Consider the following 20719-nt stretch of genomic DNA (forward strand, 5'->3'; position numbering starts at 1 on the left):
GGATGGAGATGCACAGTGCCGGGCTTACCTAGAATGGGCAAAACCCTGCACCAACACCCTAGTACTATCCAAAAGAAAAGGAACACATGAGAACAGTTTCATGAAATAGCTATGGATAAAAAAGAAAAACGTTTTAAAAATGGAGCAAATTCTGGAGTTAATATATGTAGAAGACAAAAGAAACAAAAACAATCTAATTTAAAAAAGAAAAACTAGAGGAGTTCAGGTGATTGAGTGAACAGGCATAAGAATCAGTGAACAACATCATAATGTGTTGACTGAGATGATATGGCCTGTGGAATAGAATGAAAACAGAAAAGAATGTAGCCCTGAAGACCCTACATACCAGCCACAGTGCCGTCATGCACACGGTGACTGCGCCAGAGGAGTGTGTGTGCGGGGGAAGGAGTCAGAAGTTTAAAGAAATATGGGGCTGGGAAGGTGGCTCAGTGGTAGAGTGCTTGCCTTGCATGCATGAGACCTTGAGTTCGATTCCTCAGCACCACATAAATAGAAAAGGCCGGCCGGAAGTGGTGCTGTGGCTCAAGCGGTAGAGCACTAGCCTTGAGCTGAAGAGCTGAGGGACAGCGCCCAGGCCCAGAGTTCAAGCCCCATGACTGACCAAAAGAAAAAGTTTAAAGAAACAATGACCCCAGACTAGGCAGAATTGTCAAACATTTCACCCCCAAATGTACATTAAGGTTCATACCAAACAGCTCAACAAACTTCAAGTAGGATAAACTCAAATCCACACCAAGAGAGCCAGAAGAACGGCTCACACCTGTAACCCAGCCATACAGAAGATCAAGGATCCCAGGTAAAGTGAAGCTAGAGTAGGCAAGAAGAGCTGTGAGACCCTGTCTATCCCACAACTAGCTGGACATGGCAGAGCCTAATCGCAGCCTCGCGGGAGGCACAGGTGAAGGGGAGACTGGGCAGATGGCAGCTAAAGGAGACCCGAGCTGAAAAACGACTGAAGCAAAGCTGGGCTCAGATGGTGGAATGCCTGCCTAGGAAGCTGGGGCCCTGAATTCGAATCCTAGAACCTTCAAGAAATCTACAATGAAACAGGAAGCCTTGGGTCTTAGGAGGGACTCTTGGATAAGAAGAACTATCATTTAAAAACTGAAGGAAAAAGGGGGGAACAATGTTTGATAGAGAATATCAAAAGCTGGGAGGAGGGTGAAGTGCTTACCTAATGTGTGAGGCCAGCACTAGACAGAAAGCTGGACGGACAGACAGACATAGGAATAGACATACAAAAATATATACAGACAGGCAGACAGATAAGAGAATGAATGAATATTGAAAGAAGCAGGCCAGAAGGCAGGAAGACATTTGAAGGTGAAAATCTACATTGGCAAAACTAGTGGCTCGGTGGTAGAGTGCTTGCTTTGCATGCAGGGGGCCCTGGGTTCGATTCCTCAGCACCACATAAGCAGAAAAAGCCAGAAGTGATGCTGTGGCTCAACAGGTAGAGCGCTACCCTTGAGCTGAAGAGCTCAGGGACAGCACCCAGGCCCAAAGTTCAAGCCTCACAATGGACAAAAACAAAACAAAAACAAAACTAGCCTTAAGAAGAAATTAATAATCTGAGGTTAGTAAAAAGATAAAGAAAAGCTGCCTGAGCAGACATGTCTTCAAGAAACAAAAAGTCTTTGGTCTGAAATGAAAACACATTAGTCAGGCAGTGAGGTAAACCCACATGAAGATAAAGAACATCAATAAAAAAGTTTTTATTTTTGGTGGTACCTGGGTTGAACTCAGAGCCCTGAGTTTGCTCTACAGGCATTACTGGTGAGCCATGCCTTCAGGACTTTTTTGCATTGGTTATTTATTGATTGATTGCTGGCCTGGGCCCTGTCCTTGAGCTCTTTTGCTCAAGGTTAGCACCCTACCACTAAGCCACAGCACTACTTCTGATTTTCTGGTGGTTCTTTGGAGATAAGAGTTTCATGGACTTTGCTGCCTGGGTTGGCTTTGAACCACAACCCTGAGATCTCAGCCTCTCCAGTAACCAGCATTACAAGTGTGAACCACTGGAGCCCGGCTTACATTGGTGGTTTTTGAGATAGTCTTGCTTTGAATATGACTGGGCTGAAGATTCTTGTAGTTTCCACTCCCTGTCCTAGCTGGGCTGACAGGTATACACCATCATCATGCCCAGCTCTTTCCATTGAGATAAGAGTCTCAATGTCTCTGCTTGGGCTAGCCTGGAACCACAATCCTCTTGTTCTCAGCCTCCCACACATCTAAGAAGAATGACACATTCCGCTGTGCCCAGGACCCAGTTACAGAGAAGGACCTCCTGAACTTTTCTGCCTTTTGAGCCTCGTCTTCCCCATTGATCCCTGCCTTCTAAGTAACATTCCAGGTGTGAACCTGAACCCAGCTTTTATTTGTTTAGAACCTCTTCCTCTTATTTGAAAACCAACTGCCTAAGGCATCACTTATGTATTGTGGGGAATGCATCGGCAAGAATAATCTATATGCAAGTAACAAAGAAGAGTGAAATTATAAAGGAGCAAAAGGACTTATTTTTAGTGTCTAAAGCAGATGCAAGCTTATTGAAAGTAAAAAGGACAGGCCCATAGCTGGAAGTCCCTACAGGAGTAATGTTTTGTATATTGTTATTATATATTTTATATATGTATTATTATATATTTTGTATATTATGGTATATTATTAAAATGGTTATTAGTCTTAGATTATTATATAGTTAAGATGTATCATTTTAAATCCCAAGCCAATGGCTAAAAAAAACCCCAAACAAACTAAAATGTATTGGAACAGAAACTTCCAGAAGAGAGGCAGGGACCAGCTCAGTACTAGAACCCTCCCCTTGGATGCACAGGGCCTGGAGTTGGACCCCAGCATAGCAAAAAAACCAAAAAGCAAAAACAAAAACAAAACTTTCAGGGAGTGAAAACGGGATGCCAGGCAATGTCTATTTCCAGCACACAACAGAGGTCTAGGCAAGCACAGGGAAAGCAAGGCGCAGTAAATGCTGGACACGGCCGCTCTGCACAGGGAGCATGCGCATGCCCTCAGCTCAGTGTACCTTGGTGATTTCATCCGATATGCTGTAGTCCAGGAATCTCAGCAGGGTCAGGTAGATGCGGAACTTGTTCAGCATGGACGGCAGCACCGCCGAGAGAAGGCTGTTCATGTACTCCTCCATGTTGGGTGGCATCAGCTGAGGCTGTAAGTGCATCTGGCAGTCTGCCTGGAAAGAGAAACAGCGCACACTCCTTCCCACACTCACATGCTTGCATGCTCCTCCCCCGCCCCTTGTAAACTACACTATGTCCACTCAGATTGTGTTAATCTGGCAATGAAAAATTTCATGTGAGGGGGTGGGAATGAGAGCTGGTTGTTATTTTTTTGGTACTGGGATTTGAACTCAGGGCTTTGCTTGGCAGGCAATGCACCACTTGAGTCAGGCCTTCAGTCCTTTATACTTGTTATTTTTCAAACAGGGTCTCACTTTTTGCTTAGGCCCACAATTCTATTTATGCCTCCCATTTACCTGGTATACAGAGATGTACTGCCGTACCAGCTTTTAATCGACTGAGATGAGGATCTCACAAACTCTGCCTAGACTGGTCTCAAACGCCAATCTTCCCAAAGTTCCCTACCTGAGTAGCTAGGATTACAGTTGTGAGCCTCTCTGGCTAGCCAGGAACAAGTTTTAATATTCATTTGCACACTATAACTACTACAGCAATAGTTACAAAAATCAGCGTTTTGTTGGTCATTTGTAATGTTTCCTCTGTGGTTTTAGCGAACATAAAAAAGTAGCCAATCACTAAAAGGCAGTTCATGAAACCGGATATCCTGTTTTCCCAGACAACTTAACAGCAAGCAATTTCATTCTCAAAGATTCTTATCCACTGTACATTGCTACAAAGAAACTGCACACTTTCCAAGTCCTGGGAGTGTTTACCTTCCTCAGAATCAACAGCTCTCATTTTTCAGATCAGGTTTTGTTTATGTCTGGGTGGGCCTCTGTGATGTTCCTGCCTTGAGTAGCTGGACTACAGGCCAGCTCTGGCCAGCTTACTGGCTGAAATGAGGTCTCACTAATTTTTTGCTTGGGCTGGCCTCAAAACAAGATCCTCATGGCTCTGTTTGAGATCTGGGAATACAGACATGTAGCATCATGGGTGGCTTGAATTATCAGCTCTTAATCAGCCACCCTGAAGACCAGAGCACTTCTCTCTCTCTCTCTCTCATAATGTTAACAACAATAAGGCTGATTACAAAGTAAAGACTATTTTGAAGGAACTCTTAAGACTGGCAAAGAGACCGGGCACTGGTAGCCCAAGAGTAGGCAGCACACACTGTAATCGTAGTTACTCAAGAGGCTGAGATCGAAGCCTGGCAGCTCAGAGGGAGAGCAGCAAGGACGGCAAGCGGGGTGTCCATCCGGCATCCAGCTGTTGCACTCCTCTGTGGGGAATGCTGCAAACAGCCCTGGGTCCTCACAGAGGTTTTCAGCTCAAGGTGGAATGAGATCATTGTTTCCCTTATTAGTAATCAGCAGCCACAATTTATTTACCTCGCCTCCCACCCTTAATTTTACAGTGCTGGGGACTGAACCTAGGGACTCGAGCTTGCTAGGCAAATGTTCTCTCACAAGCTACCTGTGCTCTCAGGTGGTTGTTTGGTTTTTCTCCTTGGTGAGATGGACACATTCTATATTGCTCAGTCTGGGCTGGAAGTCACAGCCTTTCCCCACAGCCTCTGCAGCAGCTGGGACGGCAGGCACGTGCTGCTATGGCTCAGCTAAGCCACAATTTCTTACAGGCAAATTATGGATAATAAGCACAAAATGTGGCCATCTTTCCAGACACAACCTCCTCCACTTAAAACTGACACAGCGAGGGCTGGGAAAGTGGCTCAGTGGTAGAGTGCTTGCCTTGCATGCATGAGGTCCTGGGTTCGATTCCTCAGCACCACATAAACAGAAAAAGCTGGAAGTAGTGCTGTGGCTCAAGTGATAGAGCGCTAGTCTTGAGCTGAAGAGCTGAGGGGCAACGCCCAGGCCCAGAGTTCAGGTCCCACGACTTACAAAAACAAAACAAAAACAACCACACACACACACTCTCTCTCTCTCTCTCTGTGCACAGGCAGCGTACCGGGAGCAGAGACCGCCCCTCGGAGGTGATGAGAACATTGATGCTGCAGGGGAACTCCATCTGGTGGTAACTGAAGTCATAATCCACTTTCTGCCACGTGATCAGGTTGCTCAGGGCAGTAACGTTGTGAACACCTGGGAAAGCAAGAATGCAATTTCACTGACTGAGTCATCACCAACAACCAGCTCTGCTGACATCAATGACAAGGTGCCACTTATGCCTTGACTGATTCAGTGTGAGGAGAGCTACACCTTCCCCTAATCTGTGCTTGGAAGTCTGACATGCTGCTAGATGCAAAATGGGGCCCCAAAAGTCTAATTTCTACCTAGAGAGTGTGGTGAGAGGCTATGACAATGCAAGAGGGTTCCTTCTAAACACGGAAGGTTGCTGGTTTTACTGATTTTCTATTCACATTTGCCTTCAAAGTACCCAGTCCACAGTATCATTTTGTCTACTTCAGTGTCTCAACATGGATATAGAACTCCGCTTCCTTATAACGTTAGGAACATGCTCCACCAGGCCACTCAGCCCCCCTTACCGATCAAATTGTTTTTTCCCCCTGAATTCTGAAAGTGTTTGATGAAAGCTCTGAGGTGACAAGCAACTAAGCAAACCTTTCTCTCACTTCAGCCTGCAATGCTCCGCGCGCTACTGTGCTCACGAAACCATGGTAGCACACAGGTGTGCACCCAGCCAGCTTGTATTATCTGCTTTAGCCAAATGCATAGGCCAAACTTTTGCGTATTTGTTAAGTTGAACTGGTCTTTGTCCACCGATACCCTTCTAACCAGTGACTGGCAGATCTGGCTTCAGAGGGCCCTGAGGACAGGGGCAGGCTCCACATGCGCACCTGGGGTGTCCAGCTGGCCCTGTTCTAGAAGCGTTTCATCGATGACCAAGGACGTGTTGTTGGGCAGCTGCAGCAGGCCACTGACCAGGCGATTGGCTGTATAGTCTTTGTGGGGAATGAATTTCAAATGGTTCATGTTCTCTATGGTCATCTGGAGACGAAAAGACTAAAGGAGAAGATTTTTAATAAGCAAGGATCTAAGTTTTCTGCTTTAAGAAAATACACATTTGGAGTTCAAACACTTTGTTTCACATAGGAAAAAAAGGATTTTGTACATTTCTAAGTAATGAGACAGTTTCTGCTACTCTTAGGAGCAAGGTACTATATTCACATTACAGCCTCGGTCATCTATGAGCTGTCCCAACACTAATGTGTCACAGTCCTCCTAGAGAATGACTTTTATTTTGCCAATGAAATGAGTAGCAGCCAATTGACATATATACCAAGTATCCAGAAGTTTAACTTTTTAAACCTAACACAAGCCAGCAAAGCAGAAAATAAAATGGTTCTTTTCTTCATTGAGATGGAAAGGCTCAACGGTGTCATGTTTCACTACAGTCTCTGAATCAAAGCCATCCTCATTCATCCCTGCCACTGCAGAGGGTTTTGCATGAAGTACTGAAAGAACAGTCAGGGAGCACCGTGCCTACTCAGTGCTGCAGATCAGTCACCAGAGCCGCCAGTCCATCAGGGCAGGGAACCTGCCACGCCACGGCCACTGCGCCCTCCTGGGCCCTCCACCCTGCTCTAGGCCTTCTCCTCCCTGAGCTCCATCCCAGAAAGGGCAGGGGGAAAGCGGTTGACAAAGGGGTAAGACATATCTCCAAAATTTAGAAGATTTTCATACTTCAGGGGAGGGGACATTACAGATACAAATCTGAGCCCTGAAGGAAGCGCAGGGACTCGGGTCAGCTCTGCCACAGACGCACAGGGAGGTCACTTGCACTGAGTCTTTTATGAAAACGAGACATTCCAGTAGAAGTGTGCAAGGCTCACAGAGCTAGCTAGACTTAAACACAAGAGTGACATGCAAGAACGGAGGGAGGTGGGAAAATAAAAAAGCCCAGAAAGTAATGGAGAGTCACCGTGCTCCAGGCTGTCACTTTTAGATCCCTTCCTCAGAGAACTCTTACTCCGGGGAAATGTGATCCTATCCTGTGGGTTAGCGCTCTTGGCTTGCAGCTAAGGCCTCTATGGCCTCTGACCCCACCTTCCGCTGCCCAAGCTCTGGTCACATGAACTGGGCCTTCTGGGATACCACGTCATCCTGCGGGTCATGCCCCTTCACTGCCAGGACTCCACCCCTTCCCTGGCGCTTTATCTCTGTGAGGGCAAAGGATCTGACTACTTCAGTAATTCACAAAAGTCGGTACAGACCCAGGGAAGAGCTGAGACCCTTTGATGGGGTCCATGAAATGAAAAAAAAGCAAAACCACAGCTTTCAGATTCTACACTTCAACTACTCTTGATCAAAATGTCACATCACAACAAGACCAAATCTGGAAATAGACATGAAAATCTAGGGGACTCCTATTAATCTAGACCTTAAGGAGATTTGCAACAATGTAAAACCATGCCACTTTTACCATTACATTTGTTTTTTAATTTGGGGCAAGTTATCATTATTAAAAATACTTAAGGCTTACAGCAACTGATTTATTTTATTCAACGTATCTCCATGGTAACTTCTAGTATGGGAGATTAATGAATTAAAACAGGTGTAAGTCCTGAGAGGGCTTATCTGTGTGGACTCTCCTGTGGCCTGGGTGGGGGGGCGGGGCGGGGACTGATACCCAGAGATCCTCCAATAATTGGCTCAACCTCTTTAGTTCCCAAAGGAAGAAGTAATCAGTGTTTGCAGTCACTCAACTTATCAAACAATTCTCCTAGTCCCAAGATTCCCTGCTCATAATACTACATTCCAGGTGCCCTTTGTAAATGAGCTGGGCTCAACTCTGCAACAGAAATCAAAGCTGGGGTAGTGGCGACAGAGATGCTCATCACCTCAGCTAAGAGAATCAGGCTACTGCAATTTACAGCTTGTTTGGGTTTAAGATTTTTAGTGCCTACACAGGACACCAAATTGAACAAACAGGCTCAAAAGTACAGTTTTAAGGGAGTTACTGCAACTGTGTGAACTGTTAGACATAACAAATTGGTGCTAAGGCAACAAATGGGATGTGTTTAGGAAAGAATACTTTTTTTTTTTTTTTTTTTTTGGTCAGTTGTGGGGCTTGAACTTAGGTCTAGGTGCTGTCCCTGAGCTTTTGTACTTAAGGCTATAGCTACCACTTTGAGCCACAGCTCCACTTCCAGTTTTCTGGTGGATAATTGGAGATAAAAGTCTCATAGACTTTCCTGCTCTGGCTGGCTTTGAACCACAATCTTACAGGTTTCAGCCTCCTGACAGATGTGAGCCACCAGTGCCTGACTAAGAATACATTTTTAATTATATAAGTCAACAGGCTTGGTTTCCCAATAAATGAAATCTATTCAAATCTCAAAGTATTTGGGCTGGGTGAAGACAATTAGATGCATTCATTGTGAACTCAGGTTTATAGTATGTATTTATATTCATCTTACTGCTGGAACAAGATGTTGAATAATTCGATATAAGTGTTCTGTGAAGGTACTATTCCGTGGGCAACCACTCAAGTTAACTGTAAATTTTCCTAGTGGAAGAACATCTCTTCTTGTGTATCTAGGGGGAAAAAAAAGAAATAAAAAATAAGAACCTAAAGTGATTTCCTGGTTTCCACCAAAAGGCAAATAGAATACTGTCATTAAAAAATGTAGCAGAATCCTCTGGGGCTAGTCATTTTATCTACCAGAATAATAGCAGTTAAAATAGTAGCCAACCCTTCTCTCTTCAGTACTGATCCCATGCCAGGACTCTTCTGAACATTCATGTGCTTTGTCAATCTCCAAACATCCAGAGGTGGGGCCTGATTACTTTGTTTCACAGCTGGGAATCTGAGCCTAAGAGCTAAGTATAACTGGAGTCACAGTTACCCAAAGTGCTGGAGACCATGAGTAGTTCAGGTCTGGAAAGTGCAGACTACTCAGTAAGCAGCCCTAATCTGAAACCTAAAATCTGTAGTGATCCAGTCTGAAACTGAGCAGTGTGTTGGCAATCAAAAAATCTTTAGATTTAAGAGAATTTCAGGTTTTCAATGAGAGGTGCTGAACCTGTCACCATCCAATAAGCTGGAAAATGATAGAGCTTGGATTCAAGGCTGTATTAACTATGATATACTACTGTCTCAGATCGTCATCCAAGGAAAAATAACATAAATATAGCTGCAATGGTATTTACTATATATAAGAACTAGGAAGAACTAGTATTTATGGAAATGGCTACATATGGTACGACTGTATAATGAAACCATGTGCTGCCACCAAAAAGCTCATGAGGAATTATGGGCAAATGTTTAGTATCTATTAAATGCTTAAAAGACATGGCTCTGTGCTTACAGTATAGCTGATACTACATGAATATACAGAGAATTGCCGTGGAAATAAAAGAACATGAACAAGTACAAGGGTACCCAAGATTCTCTGTAGGAGGTTACAAGGATAATTGCTGTTTCCTTCCTGTGTTCTTGGGACTTGTGGAAAGAGCACATTACTTTTGAAGTCAGAAAACAAAAGAACTATGCTGAAGTCACAGGGTAAGGGGCTAATGTTAACCTACAGATTAAATGTGCATGTGACACGCTTCATTGAGTGTTTTCAGAAGCAGAGCCATAGGATACATAAACAGAGATCAGAATGCAAACTGATTTGGGGATGTGGCTCAGGGGGTTGAGCACTATTTGCAGAGCAGTGAGCAAGGTCCTGGTTCAATCCCCAGCTCCACAAAAAGTAGGGGAAGGGAAGAATGCAAAAAGGATAAAATAACTCATTCTACTCATCAGTCAGGTCGTTTATCCTATTTTAGCTCAAACATTTACTGAAGGTACATTATGTGAGATGGAGAAAAGGTGGAGAGGGGATATTTGTGATTTGGTTTAATACTTGTTACAGTGAACAACAAACCCACTTGATGAATCCTGATAAACTAGAACACAAATATGACACCAGCAATCTTCCTTTGCTTTCCCACTTTCTACACCACAGCAAACTCCCTTATTTCCCACAAGCAATCCAACACTTACACTGTGGAGATGAGATGTAGGATAAGGTACTCGGCAGCCAAACTGTCTCCCAAAAGCGCGTGTGTGAGGAACCCAAGCAGCTCTGCTCTGACTGGGGACAACTCGGACATGAAACTTGACACGACTGCAGGAGGAAGGGAGAACCAACTCTGAATGCACGTGCCAGCACCCTGGTGCGAAAACAACTGTGCGACTACTAAGAACTTAGAAGACGCACATAAGCAAAACCAAGGTAGCCCGTAGGTCGGTTCTTACGGGGGTGGGGCTATTTCTATGAAGAGAATTAACAGAAGAGGAACATGAAGCAAAGCTACAGAAAGACTGCACAACTGAATTCTGACAAATGAGGAGCCGCCTCGGTGCCACTACGGGCGCCAGCCACAGGCAGATCCGGACACGAGGTTCGTCTGTGGCTCAGCAGACGTTAACACTTACACTTACAGGTTCTGCTCTCCTCTTTGTTAAGGCAAGTGGGTAACAATGGATTGATGTGCTGCAGTTTCTGGGCTAAAATTACATGAATTCTTGGCACCAAGGAAGCGGGAGGACTGTGGACCCTCTGCTCCTGCGCTGTGTCGGTGCACTCCATGGGGTCCGGCAGTGCAGAGGCGTCCCTGTGGGGAGACGCACACGCCGGGTGAGATGTCCACAGCAAGGATGTGAAATAATATGCGTCGCTGAAAGCAAACTTAGAAGAAGTCAAGCGAGGAGCTATCTGTGCTCGCAGATTCTCACTCACAGATGCCCACGGGAGCCGGCTCTTCCTTGCCCTCTCGCTCACGCCTGAGCCATGTGGCAGCATGCTCCACTGCCACGCATCCCCCAACGCGATGCACTGCCTCTCCACTGCCCACAGAAAAGCACCAATGGATATCAAAAAGAATCTCTAACTTGCGAGTCTAAAAATTGTTTTATTTATAAGCTTACTGTCTCAGTTATTTCTTATATATACAACGTGTGTCTATGGGTCTTGATTTCTGAATGGAATTCCTCCTCCTTGGGGGGAGGGAGGAGAAGTTGCCATTGTGATTGGAGTCTGGAATGTGTAAATAGCTTAATGTGCCAGAACATAAATGATAAAATGACATGGTCAGGGCTGGAAGGTGGCTCGGTGGTAGAGCGCTTGCCTTACATGCACGAGGCCCTGGGTTTGATTCCTCAGCACCACATAAGCAGAAAAAAAGCTGGAAATGGTGCTGTGGCCCAAGTGGTAGAGCACTCGCCTTGAGCTGAAGAGCTGAGGGACAGCGCCAGGCCCAGAGTTCCAATGACCAAAAAAAAAAAAAAAGACATGGTCATTTTTCTCAGGACATAGAACCTATCTATAAAGTGTCTTTTACACTGGGCGCTGGTGGCTCACGTCTGTAATCCTGGCTACTCAGGAGGCTGAGATCTGAGGATCTGAAGTTCAAAGACAGCCCGGGCAGGGAAAGTCCATGAGACTCTTATCTCCAATAAACCACTCAAAAACCGGAAGTGGCGCTGTGGCTCAAGTGGTAGAGCGCTCACCTGGAATTGAAGAGCTGAGGGACAGCACCCAGACCCAGAGTTCAAGCCCCATGACTGACCAAAAAAAAAAAAAAAAGAAGTCTTTTACTTGCTCAATCTGGGAAAATTTAAGCCTGAAATTAATGAAGGAAAAAAGGAAAATAACAAGAAAAGAGAAAGAGGAAAGAAAAAAGGAGGAAAGAGGAAGAAGGAAGGAGCAGGAGAAAGATGAAGGGAAGAGGAAAAAAGAAATAATAGCAATAATATCAAAACCATGAAGGCCAAAGAAAGGCTGAGGTCAGCTTCACTTCAGTGCAACGAGCCACACGGATCCTGGATCAAGATAGTAAATACAGCAAAGAACATGACTGAGACAATTAGTGAACTCAAGAACGGTGTAGGATGAGTGTACCATGTACGTATGGGAAATATCCTAACTTAGATACTTGTGTTCTGATTACATATGAAAATCTCTGTTCTCAGGAAACATTAGTTCAAGTACTGAGGGATAAAAGGGTTTGGTATTTCAGTAACTGTCAAGTGTTTTGGAGAAGTGTGTGTAAGAGCTGAATATAGTGGTGCTCCCTGTAATTCCAGCACTCAGGAGGTTGAAGCAGCAGGATCACAGGGTTGAGGCCAGCCTCAGCTACATAGTAAGACAAGTCTAAAGGAGATAGTAAGCACCAGGGATAGATTTTGGGTGTACATAAACAGGGTAAGTGAATAACAAAGCACACTGGCAAGAGTAGTAACAATTGAAAAATCTGATGAAAGGGAAAGGAGCTCTTTATAACTATCCTGACACTTTTCTGAAAGTGTAAAATTAAATAAAAAGTGACCAAAGCCAGGTACCAGGAGTTCATACTTGTAATACTAGCTTCCCAGGAGGTTGAGATCCAGAAGATCAAGGTTCAAAGCCAGCATGGGCAGAAGATTCTTCAGGACTCCATTTCCAAAATAGCAAGCAAAAATCTGGGCTAGAGGTATGGCTCAAATTGTAGAGTACCAGACAAGTAAATTCAAGGCACTAAGTTCAAACCGCACTACTGAAGGGGAAGAGACCGAATGAACTCACCTTTCATCATTGTTCAGTATACTTAGCACTGGATCTACGGACAATATGCCATATAATTCAAGAACATCATTTACTTTGAAACAATCCCAATCTTCATAGACCTAACAAGCATAGACACAAAATCACATTAGTACTGACATGAAAAAAAACCCAAACAAGAAATTAAGTCTTAAAGTTATAGTAATAGTATCTTAGAACTTTAGATCAAGAAATGAACAGTAAAAAAAAAAAAAAAAAAAGAAATGAACAGTAAAGTAAGTAACTACATTTCATAGACTGAGACCAAGAGAGGTAATAACGTTTAATTAGTGGAAAGACTTTAATACTTAAGCTCTTTCTATTCATCTGCAAGTAGGACGTAGTAGGCTGGACAAGGTGAAACAATACTTTCCCAATCCGCCTTTGGAGCCACCACAAAGACAGCACAGCCTTCTTCCCACTGATTTTACCTCAGTGACACTCACACCAGACTTCTGACTCAAAGCCTTATTGACACAGGCCTCTAAATTTGTAGTGATTTGTTATAATAGCAAAGATGAACGCATACAAATACTGTTTCCCACTTAAGTTTTGAAGCTAATACTGCATCTTTCAATGTGAGGACAATGAAAGGATTTATTACCTTCACCAGGCAAGCGGGACCCTTCTCTCCTGGCAGTGGAAAATTCAGATCAAAAGGAGAAGAGAGGTTTAAGGAGTTCAGCTGTTGGCCAGCAGATGCTTCAGTTTCTAAACGTTTTGGCTCTCCACACCACTGAAGACCACCAACACTCCCTAAATTCAAAGGACAGCATCACATTTTGTAAGTTCCTTTTCTTTTTTTGGAGGGGGTGGGGGCAGTAGTGGGGTTTGAAGTCCTGGTCTTGGCTTGCAAGGCAGGGGCTCTACCACTTGAGCCATGCCTCTAGCTCTACACTTAGCCATTTCTAATGCCTCCTAGAGGAAATATATATCCCAAAGTTTGGTACAAATGATGTTTTGAGCTCTGAAAGTTCAGTTTGTTATGGTTTTAATAACACACTACTACCTTCGTTGGGCCTATTTCACAACAAAGATAAATGCAGACCTGAAATTTTGCATTCATTTCCTACTATAAAACAGCAACAAATTACAGCCATCAAATCTTATGCAGGTACTATTAAAAGTTAATATTAAACATGCTTACTCTGACATCTTTGACCTAACATATCTGTGCTCTACTGACAGAACACTTTGGGCAGACTGTACTTTTTGTGCACTTTAAAGAATGATGAAGCCACATAGCAATAACTTCATTTACCAAATGTTCATTAAAATCCATGGTGTGGAATCATACTGAGTACTGGGAAGATACAGATAGTTAAAGAACAGTGTCTATCCTGAAGTAGTTACAATTCTAAACTAATAACTAATTAGGATCAAAATGCAGCCTGCCTTACCGTTGAGTCCTACTCAGCAATAATAAGAAAATTACTAACATCGTGTGGCACTGTGGGTGGATGAATGGATGTCAAGGGAATCATGCTGAACAAGAAGTATAAAGGGATATGACCAGCTAGGTGCTGGTGCTCATGCCTGTAATCCGATAGTGGTTCAAAGCTAGGCCAGGCAGGAAAATCCATGACTTTTATTTCCAATAAACCATTCAAAAACCAGAAGAGCTCAGGGACAGCATCCAGACCCTGAGTTCAAGCCCCATGACTGACCACTGTCCGTCCCCCCCCAAAAAGGGGGGGATGTAACCAGCACATAAAGAGAAAGACAAATTTATCCACCTACTAACATGAGGAAATTCACCTCTCAAAAAAGCTGTGATTGTGCCAGGTGTTGAGTGGCTTACCCCTATAGTTCTTGCTACTCAGAAGGCCAACATCTGGATTGTGTTTCAGAGCCAGCCCAGGCAGGAAAGTCCGTGAGACATTTATCTCCAACGAATCACCAGAAAGTGGGAAAAGGAACTGTGGCTCAAGAGGTCTAGGGCTTGAGCATAAAACCCTAGGGACAGCTCCCATGCTGAGTTCAAGCCTCAGGACTGTCTGTCTGTCTCTCTCTCTCTCATACACACACACAAAGCTGTAATTACAGGCATGAGCCGTCATGGGAGGCTACATGGGAGGCTGATTTCAGGAGGTGAAGGTTCCAGACTAGTCCAGGCAAAAAACAAACCAAACTCATAAACATACTTCAATGGAAGAAGCGGGGCATGGTGGTGAGCGCTGGTCACCACAGCTGCGGGAAGAAGTGTGAAGCAGGATCACAGTCCAGGCATAGGCCACAGCAACAAGTATGATCCTATCTCAAAACAAGGGCCAGAGGCATGATTCCAGTGGTAGAGCACCTGTCTAGCAAGTGTGAACTCAGGAGTTCACACCCCAGTACTACAAAACCAAACCAAACCAACAATTGATTGAAATCAATGACGTGGCAATTCTGAAATTCTGTTAGGTTCTTAAAAAATTTCAACTTTTCTTTTTGCTTTAATCAGAATCAATTGTTTTTTTAATAAATAAATCTTTGAAAATCCATCTAGTGTACTACCATTCTGAGTTTTTCCTTGATATTTTTAGTCTTATAAGGTACCATGACTTAAAAATGTAAAGGACGTTTTCAGATATAATTAGTCACTTCAGTGTAAAGTGCTATGCTTCTATATTATTTAAAGAGATGGGATAAAAAATATGAACAGATAATACTTTGTAGCTAGGCACTTGAGATTCTACATTCTTTGCATGTTTTTTGTGGTTCTGGGGCCTGAACCCAGGGCCTTGCGCCTAGTAGGCAAGCCCTTTTCCAGTGAGCTATACCCCTAGCCCCAGTCCAAACTGTTTCTAAGTCTCATAAACTTAAGGAAAGGTCATCACATCGTTACCAGCTCCTAAATCTAGGACTGCACTGTTCCACAGTCGAGAGTGAAAACCAATGTCCCGTGAGAAGGCTACAGGAAGCCACTGGCGCATACTACCTGCTTGCCTGACACCTGGGTGCTGCTCTTTTTGCTTATTGGGTTGGAGGTCCATGTCCTCATCATCTTCATAACTCCTCTTGTGACGACTCGGAGTGTAGGAGGTTGACGGACTGACCCGAGCTTGGTTTGCATTGACGTAGGCGTTAGACAGTTAAGAAAATACTATCATGAACTGAGGAGTACCCTAAATTATGCTAATCATATAGCAGTAAGAAAATTACTAGTTTGGCAATTCAGCTCAAGTATACTTAAATGGAAGTTAACTTGCAGTTTTGGATGTGAGTATGCCCTCTGACCAGGTTGAATACAACCAAAAGTAAGCAAAGCAGCGTCCAGACACGGACGCATGAAGTTACAATCTTTAAGTGAGGAGACTCCAGGAAAACTCCACATCCTTCCAGCACTCTGTGGAGACATTTTTGCAATCTGCAGCAAGGAGAAATGGAAGCATTGCTCTTGCTGAGTTAAGCAAACACAGCACACAGTTCAGGGCTGTAGAAGCATCTGGAATTTGCAGGAAAATACTGGAGAAAAGCAGTTGTAAGTATAAGACCCAGAAATCTGTGTAGGTTGCATTTGTGTCTTTGGCCAAATACTCAAGACAAGATTCTCCAACGCCTGGCAGAGAACAGCAGCTGTTGGCAGAGTTAAATGGAGACAAGGGCTAGAAATGGATCTTGCTAAATATCCCAGGCATTTAGGTAGGACCTAGAAATAGCATATCTCATGAGCAGGGACTGTGTTTTGTAGATCAAGGGCTACTCTACACCCACTTTAACAAATCCCGCAAACATGTCTTGTCAGGATCAAAGTCATCGAGTACCTTCTGTGAGGAATACATGCAGCACTCTACTGGTTCTGACTGGGTGTGGCGGCACATGCTCGTTATTCCAGCTACATGGGGGGAACCCTGGCAAAAACACATGACTCTTATTTTAAAAGTAACAAAAGCGACAAGGACTGAGGACATGATACAAGTGGTCGGACGCTTGCCTAACAAAGTTGAAGACCTCAGTTCACTGTATTTTCAAGCACCTCCTGCTTGGGACGCTGTGTAGGATCTGTAGCCAAACTTCCCGCATGGCCCTGCCAGCCGACTGGGCCCCTTGCATAAAGAGCTGTGCCCAAGGCTCAGTGTCAGCAACAGCCTCTGAACCTGCAGTTAGCTCCCCTGTGGCTGTGCCCTGGCAACCTGGGCTGATGCAGCCACTGCAGGCGCTACCCGGTGTACCTCACTGCAGGTAAAGCCGAGCTTACTGGAGCCCCAAGGAAGACTAGCTGCTGCTGCAGCAGCTGGATGGCCCTTGCTTTTGTGAGATAAGAGTTTCTGGAGGGTGCTCAGAACAACATGATCTTAAGCTCTGTGATAGTTTTAGTGAGGTACTACAACAGCACAGAATTGTAAGTGGCTGGTCTAACCAACAAGCTCAAGTTGAAGAAACAGAAAATTGTGCCTCTGAGCTTGGCACTGGTGGCTCATACCATATAATCCTAACTACTCAGGAGGCGGAGATGTGGAATCCACACTCAAAGCAGGGAAGGAAAGTCTGTGTAACTCTGATCCCTAACTAACTACCAAAAAAAGCCAGAAGTGGAGCTATGGCTCAAAATGGTAGAGCACTAGCCTGGAGTGAAAATAAAAACAACAAAACCTCAGGGACAGGCCCAGCCCCTGTGATCAAGTCCCTGGAACAGTTTAAAAAAACAAAACAAATTTCCGAGTTAGTAGTTAAAAATCTCACAAAGAAAATTGACAGGCTCAAATAAAAATAATCTATGAACACTCAACTGGAGACTGTAGGCTAAGTATTAAAAGGAATGAACTACCGATACACACACACAGCATGGATGATTCTTGAGTATATGTTAAAAAAATAACCAGACACAGAGAACTGGAGACCCCCAAAAATAAGAAAAAAAGAAAATACTTAAGGCAAGGGAAGGCGTGGGTGTCATAACATAGCTGCAAGGGAGAGAAGTATATGATAATTAGAGGCACAGAGGAATTTCTGGCCACAGGCTCTTTGCCCGGACTGGGATACTGGCTATGCAGGTATCCATGCCTTCATCCTAGCCACTGAAGGATCAGTGTACACGAAAGAGATACTAACCAAAAATGTTAATAAGGAGACTATGACAGTCAGTCCTTACCCAGACCACCACCTCACCCCTCCAGTGGGCTCCTGCTTTGTTACTAATCAGCTCTTTAGCTGCAAAAACACAACAAACAACAAAACCCCCAAGACTCACAGTTCCAGGCTCCTTTGTAACAAACCAACATGCTGTTTTCCTTTAATATCACAGGGGTGCAACTGTCACCCGGCCAACGTCAGGAAGCTGAAAATAGGTAGACTGGGTCTAGGGGAGCCCAGGCAGGAAGAGACACCCTATCTTAAAAATACCCAGAAAAAAGCAGGAAGAGACACCCTATCTTAAAAATACCCAGCAAAAAACATGGCTAGAAGTGTGGGTCTGGCATAATGCTTGCATAGCAACCTAGAAATCATGAGTTCAAAGCCCAGTAACACCAGAAGAACAATTGGAAAGGCTACAATTATTAGTTCAATGGTAGAATGCTTGCCTGGCATGTAAAAGGTCTTGGGTTCATCTCTAACACTGCAAAAATTTTTAATGTGAAATTTTTTTACCTTATCATAATAATCCTTCAGCCCTTATTCATTTATTTTTATCAGTCATGGGGCTTGAACTCTGGGGCCTGGGCACTGTCCTGTCCCTCAGCTCTTCAGCTCAAGTTTAGCGCTCTACCACTTGAGCCACAGTGCCACTTCCGCTTTTTCTGCTTATGTGGTGCTGACAATTGAACCCAGGGCCTCAGGCATGCAAGGCAAGCAAGCACTCTACCATGGAGCCACCTTCCCAGTCCTCCCTATTTATTTATACCTAATCTTTTCTTTCTTTCTTTTTTTTGGTCAGTTGAGGGCCTGGACATTGTCCCTGAGATTTTCTGCTCAAGCCTAGCACTCTACCACTTTGAGCCACAGCTCCATTTCCAGTTTTCTGGTAATTAATTGGATAAGAGTCTCATGGACTGTCCTAGCTGGGCTGGCTTTGGAGCATGACCATCATATCTTAGCCTCCCGAGTAGCTACGATTACAGGCATGAGCCACCAGTACCCAGCTACTTCAATTTTTTTTTTAACAATATTTCATCACAGGAACATACCATAAAATTTGGCATTTGTATTAAAATAAAGTCACATTTTGTAAACAAAGTGGAAAAGTTTCCCAGCTAATGTTACTAGGGTAAAAAGATGAAAACCTCGAAAACTTAATCACAGTCTTTTTAACTCAAAAAAATTAGGAGCCATTCAACACATAGTAAGGTTCAGATAAAGGATATTTCTTTTACCCACGTAGACTCCCCAGGCACTGGAACACAGTAGAAAGTCTGTCTTTCCAATGTGGTAGATCTTGGAGAGTTTAAATCAAGTTCTTGTTGAGGCTGTGACATACACAGAGGTATTTTTAAATTCTTGAGAAAAACAAGTTTAAAAAGATCAACTAAATTTTGTTACTTATAAAATTATATAAATTGTAAACCATAGTAAATACATAAATTGTAAAGTTAATTTAAACTGGGAGCCAGTACCTCATTCCTGAGGATTGTGGTTCAAAATTAGCTCAGGCAGAGAAATCTGAGACACTTATTCTCCAAACAATCAGCAAAAACTTGGAATTAGAAGTGGTAGAGTACCTCAAGTGAAAAAGTTAAGCGCACAAGGCCATGAATTCAAGTTCCAGCACTATCATGCATGTGAGTGTGCGCACACACACACACACACACACACACACACACACACACACACACATTAACTAACTAGCAACTAATTTCAAGCTACCACTTACTTTGCTTCATTTTGTTTTGGGACAGGGTCTTACTATGTAGTCCAGGCTGCCCTGAAACTCATGATGCCCTGTGTCACTCTTCAGAGTGCTCAGTGTGGTAACAGTATGTACACCAGGCCTGGCTTCTCAACGTGATGTTTTTGAAAGGAAAATTGACTTAATTATTTCAAATGCAATAATCAAAATACTACCTCTCTCAAATCCTTAATACAGTGGATTCTAGGTTATAAAACTCAATCGGATGTTGGGATGTACGTCAGTGACAGAGCACTTGCCTAGCATGCATTAAAGCCCTATGCTTGACCCCTAGCATGTACACGTAATGCATGCACACACTCACACCCCAAACCCCTGACTATAGAGAATTAGAGTCAGAACATAGGTCATTCCAGGGAGATCTCCCTTCTACTGAGGTTTTACCTGAACCCCTGCCTAGTCAGCCCTGACAGAGATCCTTGCTTTCATTCAACAGTCAACAGTTAGGGTCTGTGTTTCCATGGAAAACACATGAAAAACATAAGGGGCAAGTAATGGGGAGAATTTTGGTTAATCAATTTATTTTGACATGGTAATCATTCTATTAAACTTGAAGTAACTTGGAAGCATACCCAGCTGCAGCATCAACACACTGAGCACGTGTAAGACTGAAATTCAACTTAACTGTGTTGCCTGTTCTGCTATCAGAAAATCAACACTAGGACAAATAAGACACAGATTCCTGTAGTTCCTCCATACCTGTTTGTCTAGTAAGTTCCTAGCTTGGGACTATTCTCATGGATACCTTTATATGCCCACTCCGCTTTTTTCTCCCACTGCTTTTGTAAGAGTTTCTTCTATTATTTCTTTTCACCACCAAAAAAGGTGGTTAGAAATTGTGTGTGTGTATTTTAAAGTAAAAGTTTGGCTTAATGGTAGAACATATGCTTAGCATGTGTGAGAACATGGATTCAATCACCCATACCCTCAAAAGAAATAGAAAAAGCAGGATTTAATTATTATTATTTTCTTTTTGGTATCAAGCCTTGGGACTTGAACTCAGGCTTGGGTGCTGTCTCTGAGCTTTGGTGCTCAAGGCTAGTGCTCTACACTTAACCCACAGTTCCACTGAGTCTTGTGAACTTTCCTGCCTGGATTGGCTTGAACCATGATCTTTAGATCTTCAGATCTCAGCCTCCAGTGGCGTGAGCCACCGGCGCA

General features: G+C 43.7%; 1 protein-coding gene across 2 annotated transcripts in view; it reads right to left on the bottom strand.

The window, feature by feature from the left end:
- Positions 1-20719, bottom strand: part of LOC122126859 (minichromosome maintenance complex binding protein) — a 36703-nt gene that overhangs the window by 4194 nt on the left and 11790 nt on the right. The window contains exons 5-14 of one of the 2 annotated variants that reach the window (XM_042701432.1): positions 19017-19118; positions 15653-15797; positions 13334-13485; positions 12712-12812; positions 10590-10762; positions 10149-10272; positions 8575-8692; positions 5992-6157; positions 5142-5275; positions 3062-3226 (exon numbers count right to left, since the gene is read on the bottom strand). In XM_042701432.1, coding sequence (XP_042557366.1) covers positions 3062-3226; positions 5142-5275; positions 5992-6157; positions 8575-8692; positions 10149-10272; positions 10590-10762; positions 12712-12812; positions 13334-13485; positions 15653-15797; positions 19017-19118 — 1380 coding nt within the window. Of the gene's footprint in view, positions 1-3061; positions 3227-5141; positions 5276-5991; positions 6158-8574; positions 8693-10148; positions 10273-10583; positions 10763-12711; positions 12813-13333; positions 13486-15652; positions 15798-19016; positions 19119-20719 lie in introns of both variants that reach the window. The other variant, XM_042701431.1, reaches the window with a different exon arrangement.

Source organism: Dipodomys spectabilis, unplaced genomic scaffold (assembly GCF_019054845.1).
Source record: "Dipodomys spectabilis isolate Male_0828 unplaced genomic scaffold, ASM1905484v1 ptg000289l, whole genome shotgun sequence".
NCBI classification, from domain to species: Eukaryota; Metazoa; Chordata; class Mammalia; order Rodentia; family Heteromyidae; genus Dipodomys; species Dipodomys spectabilis.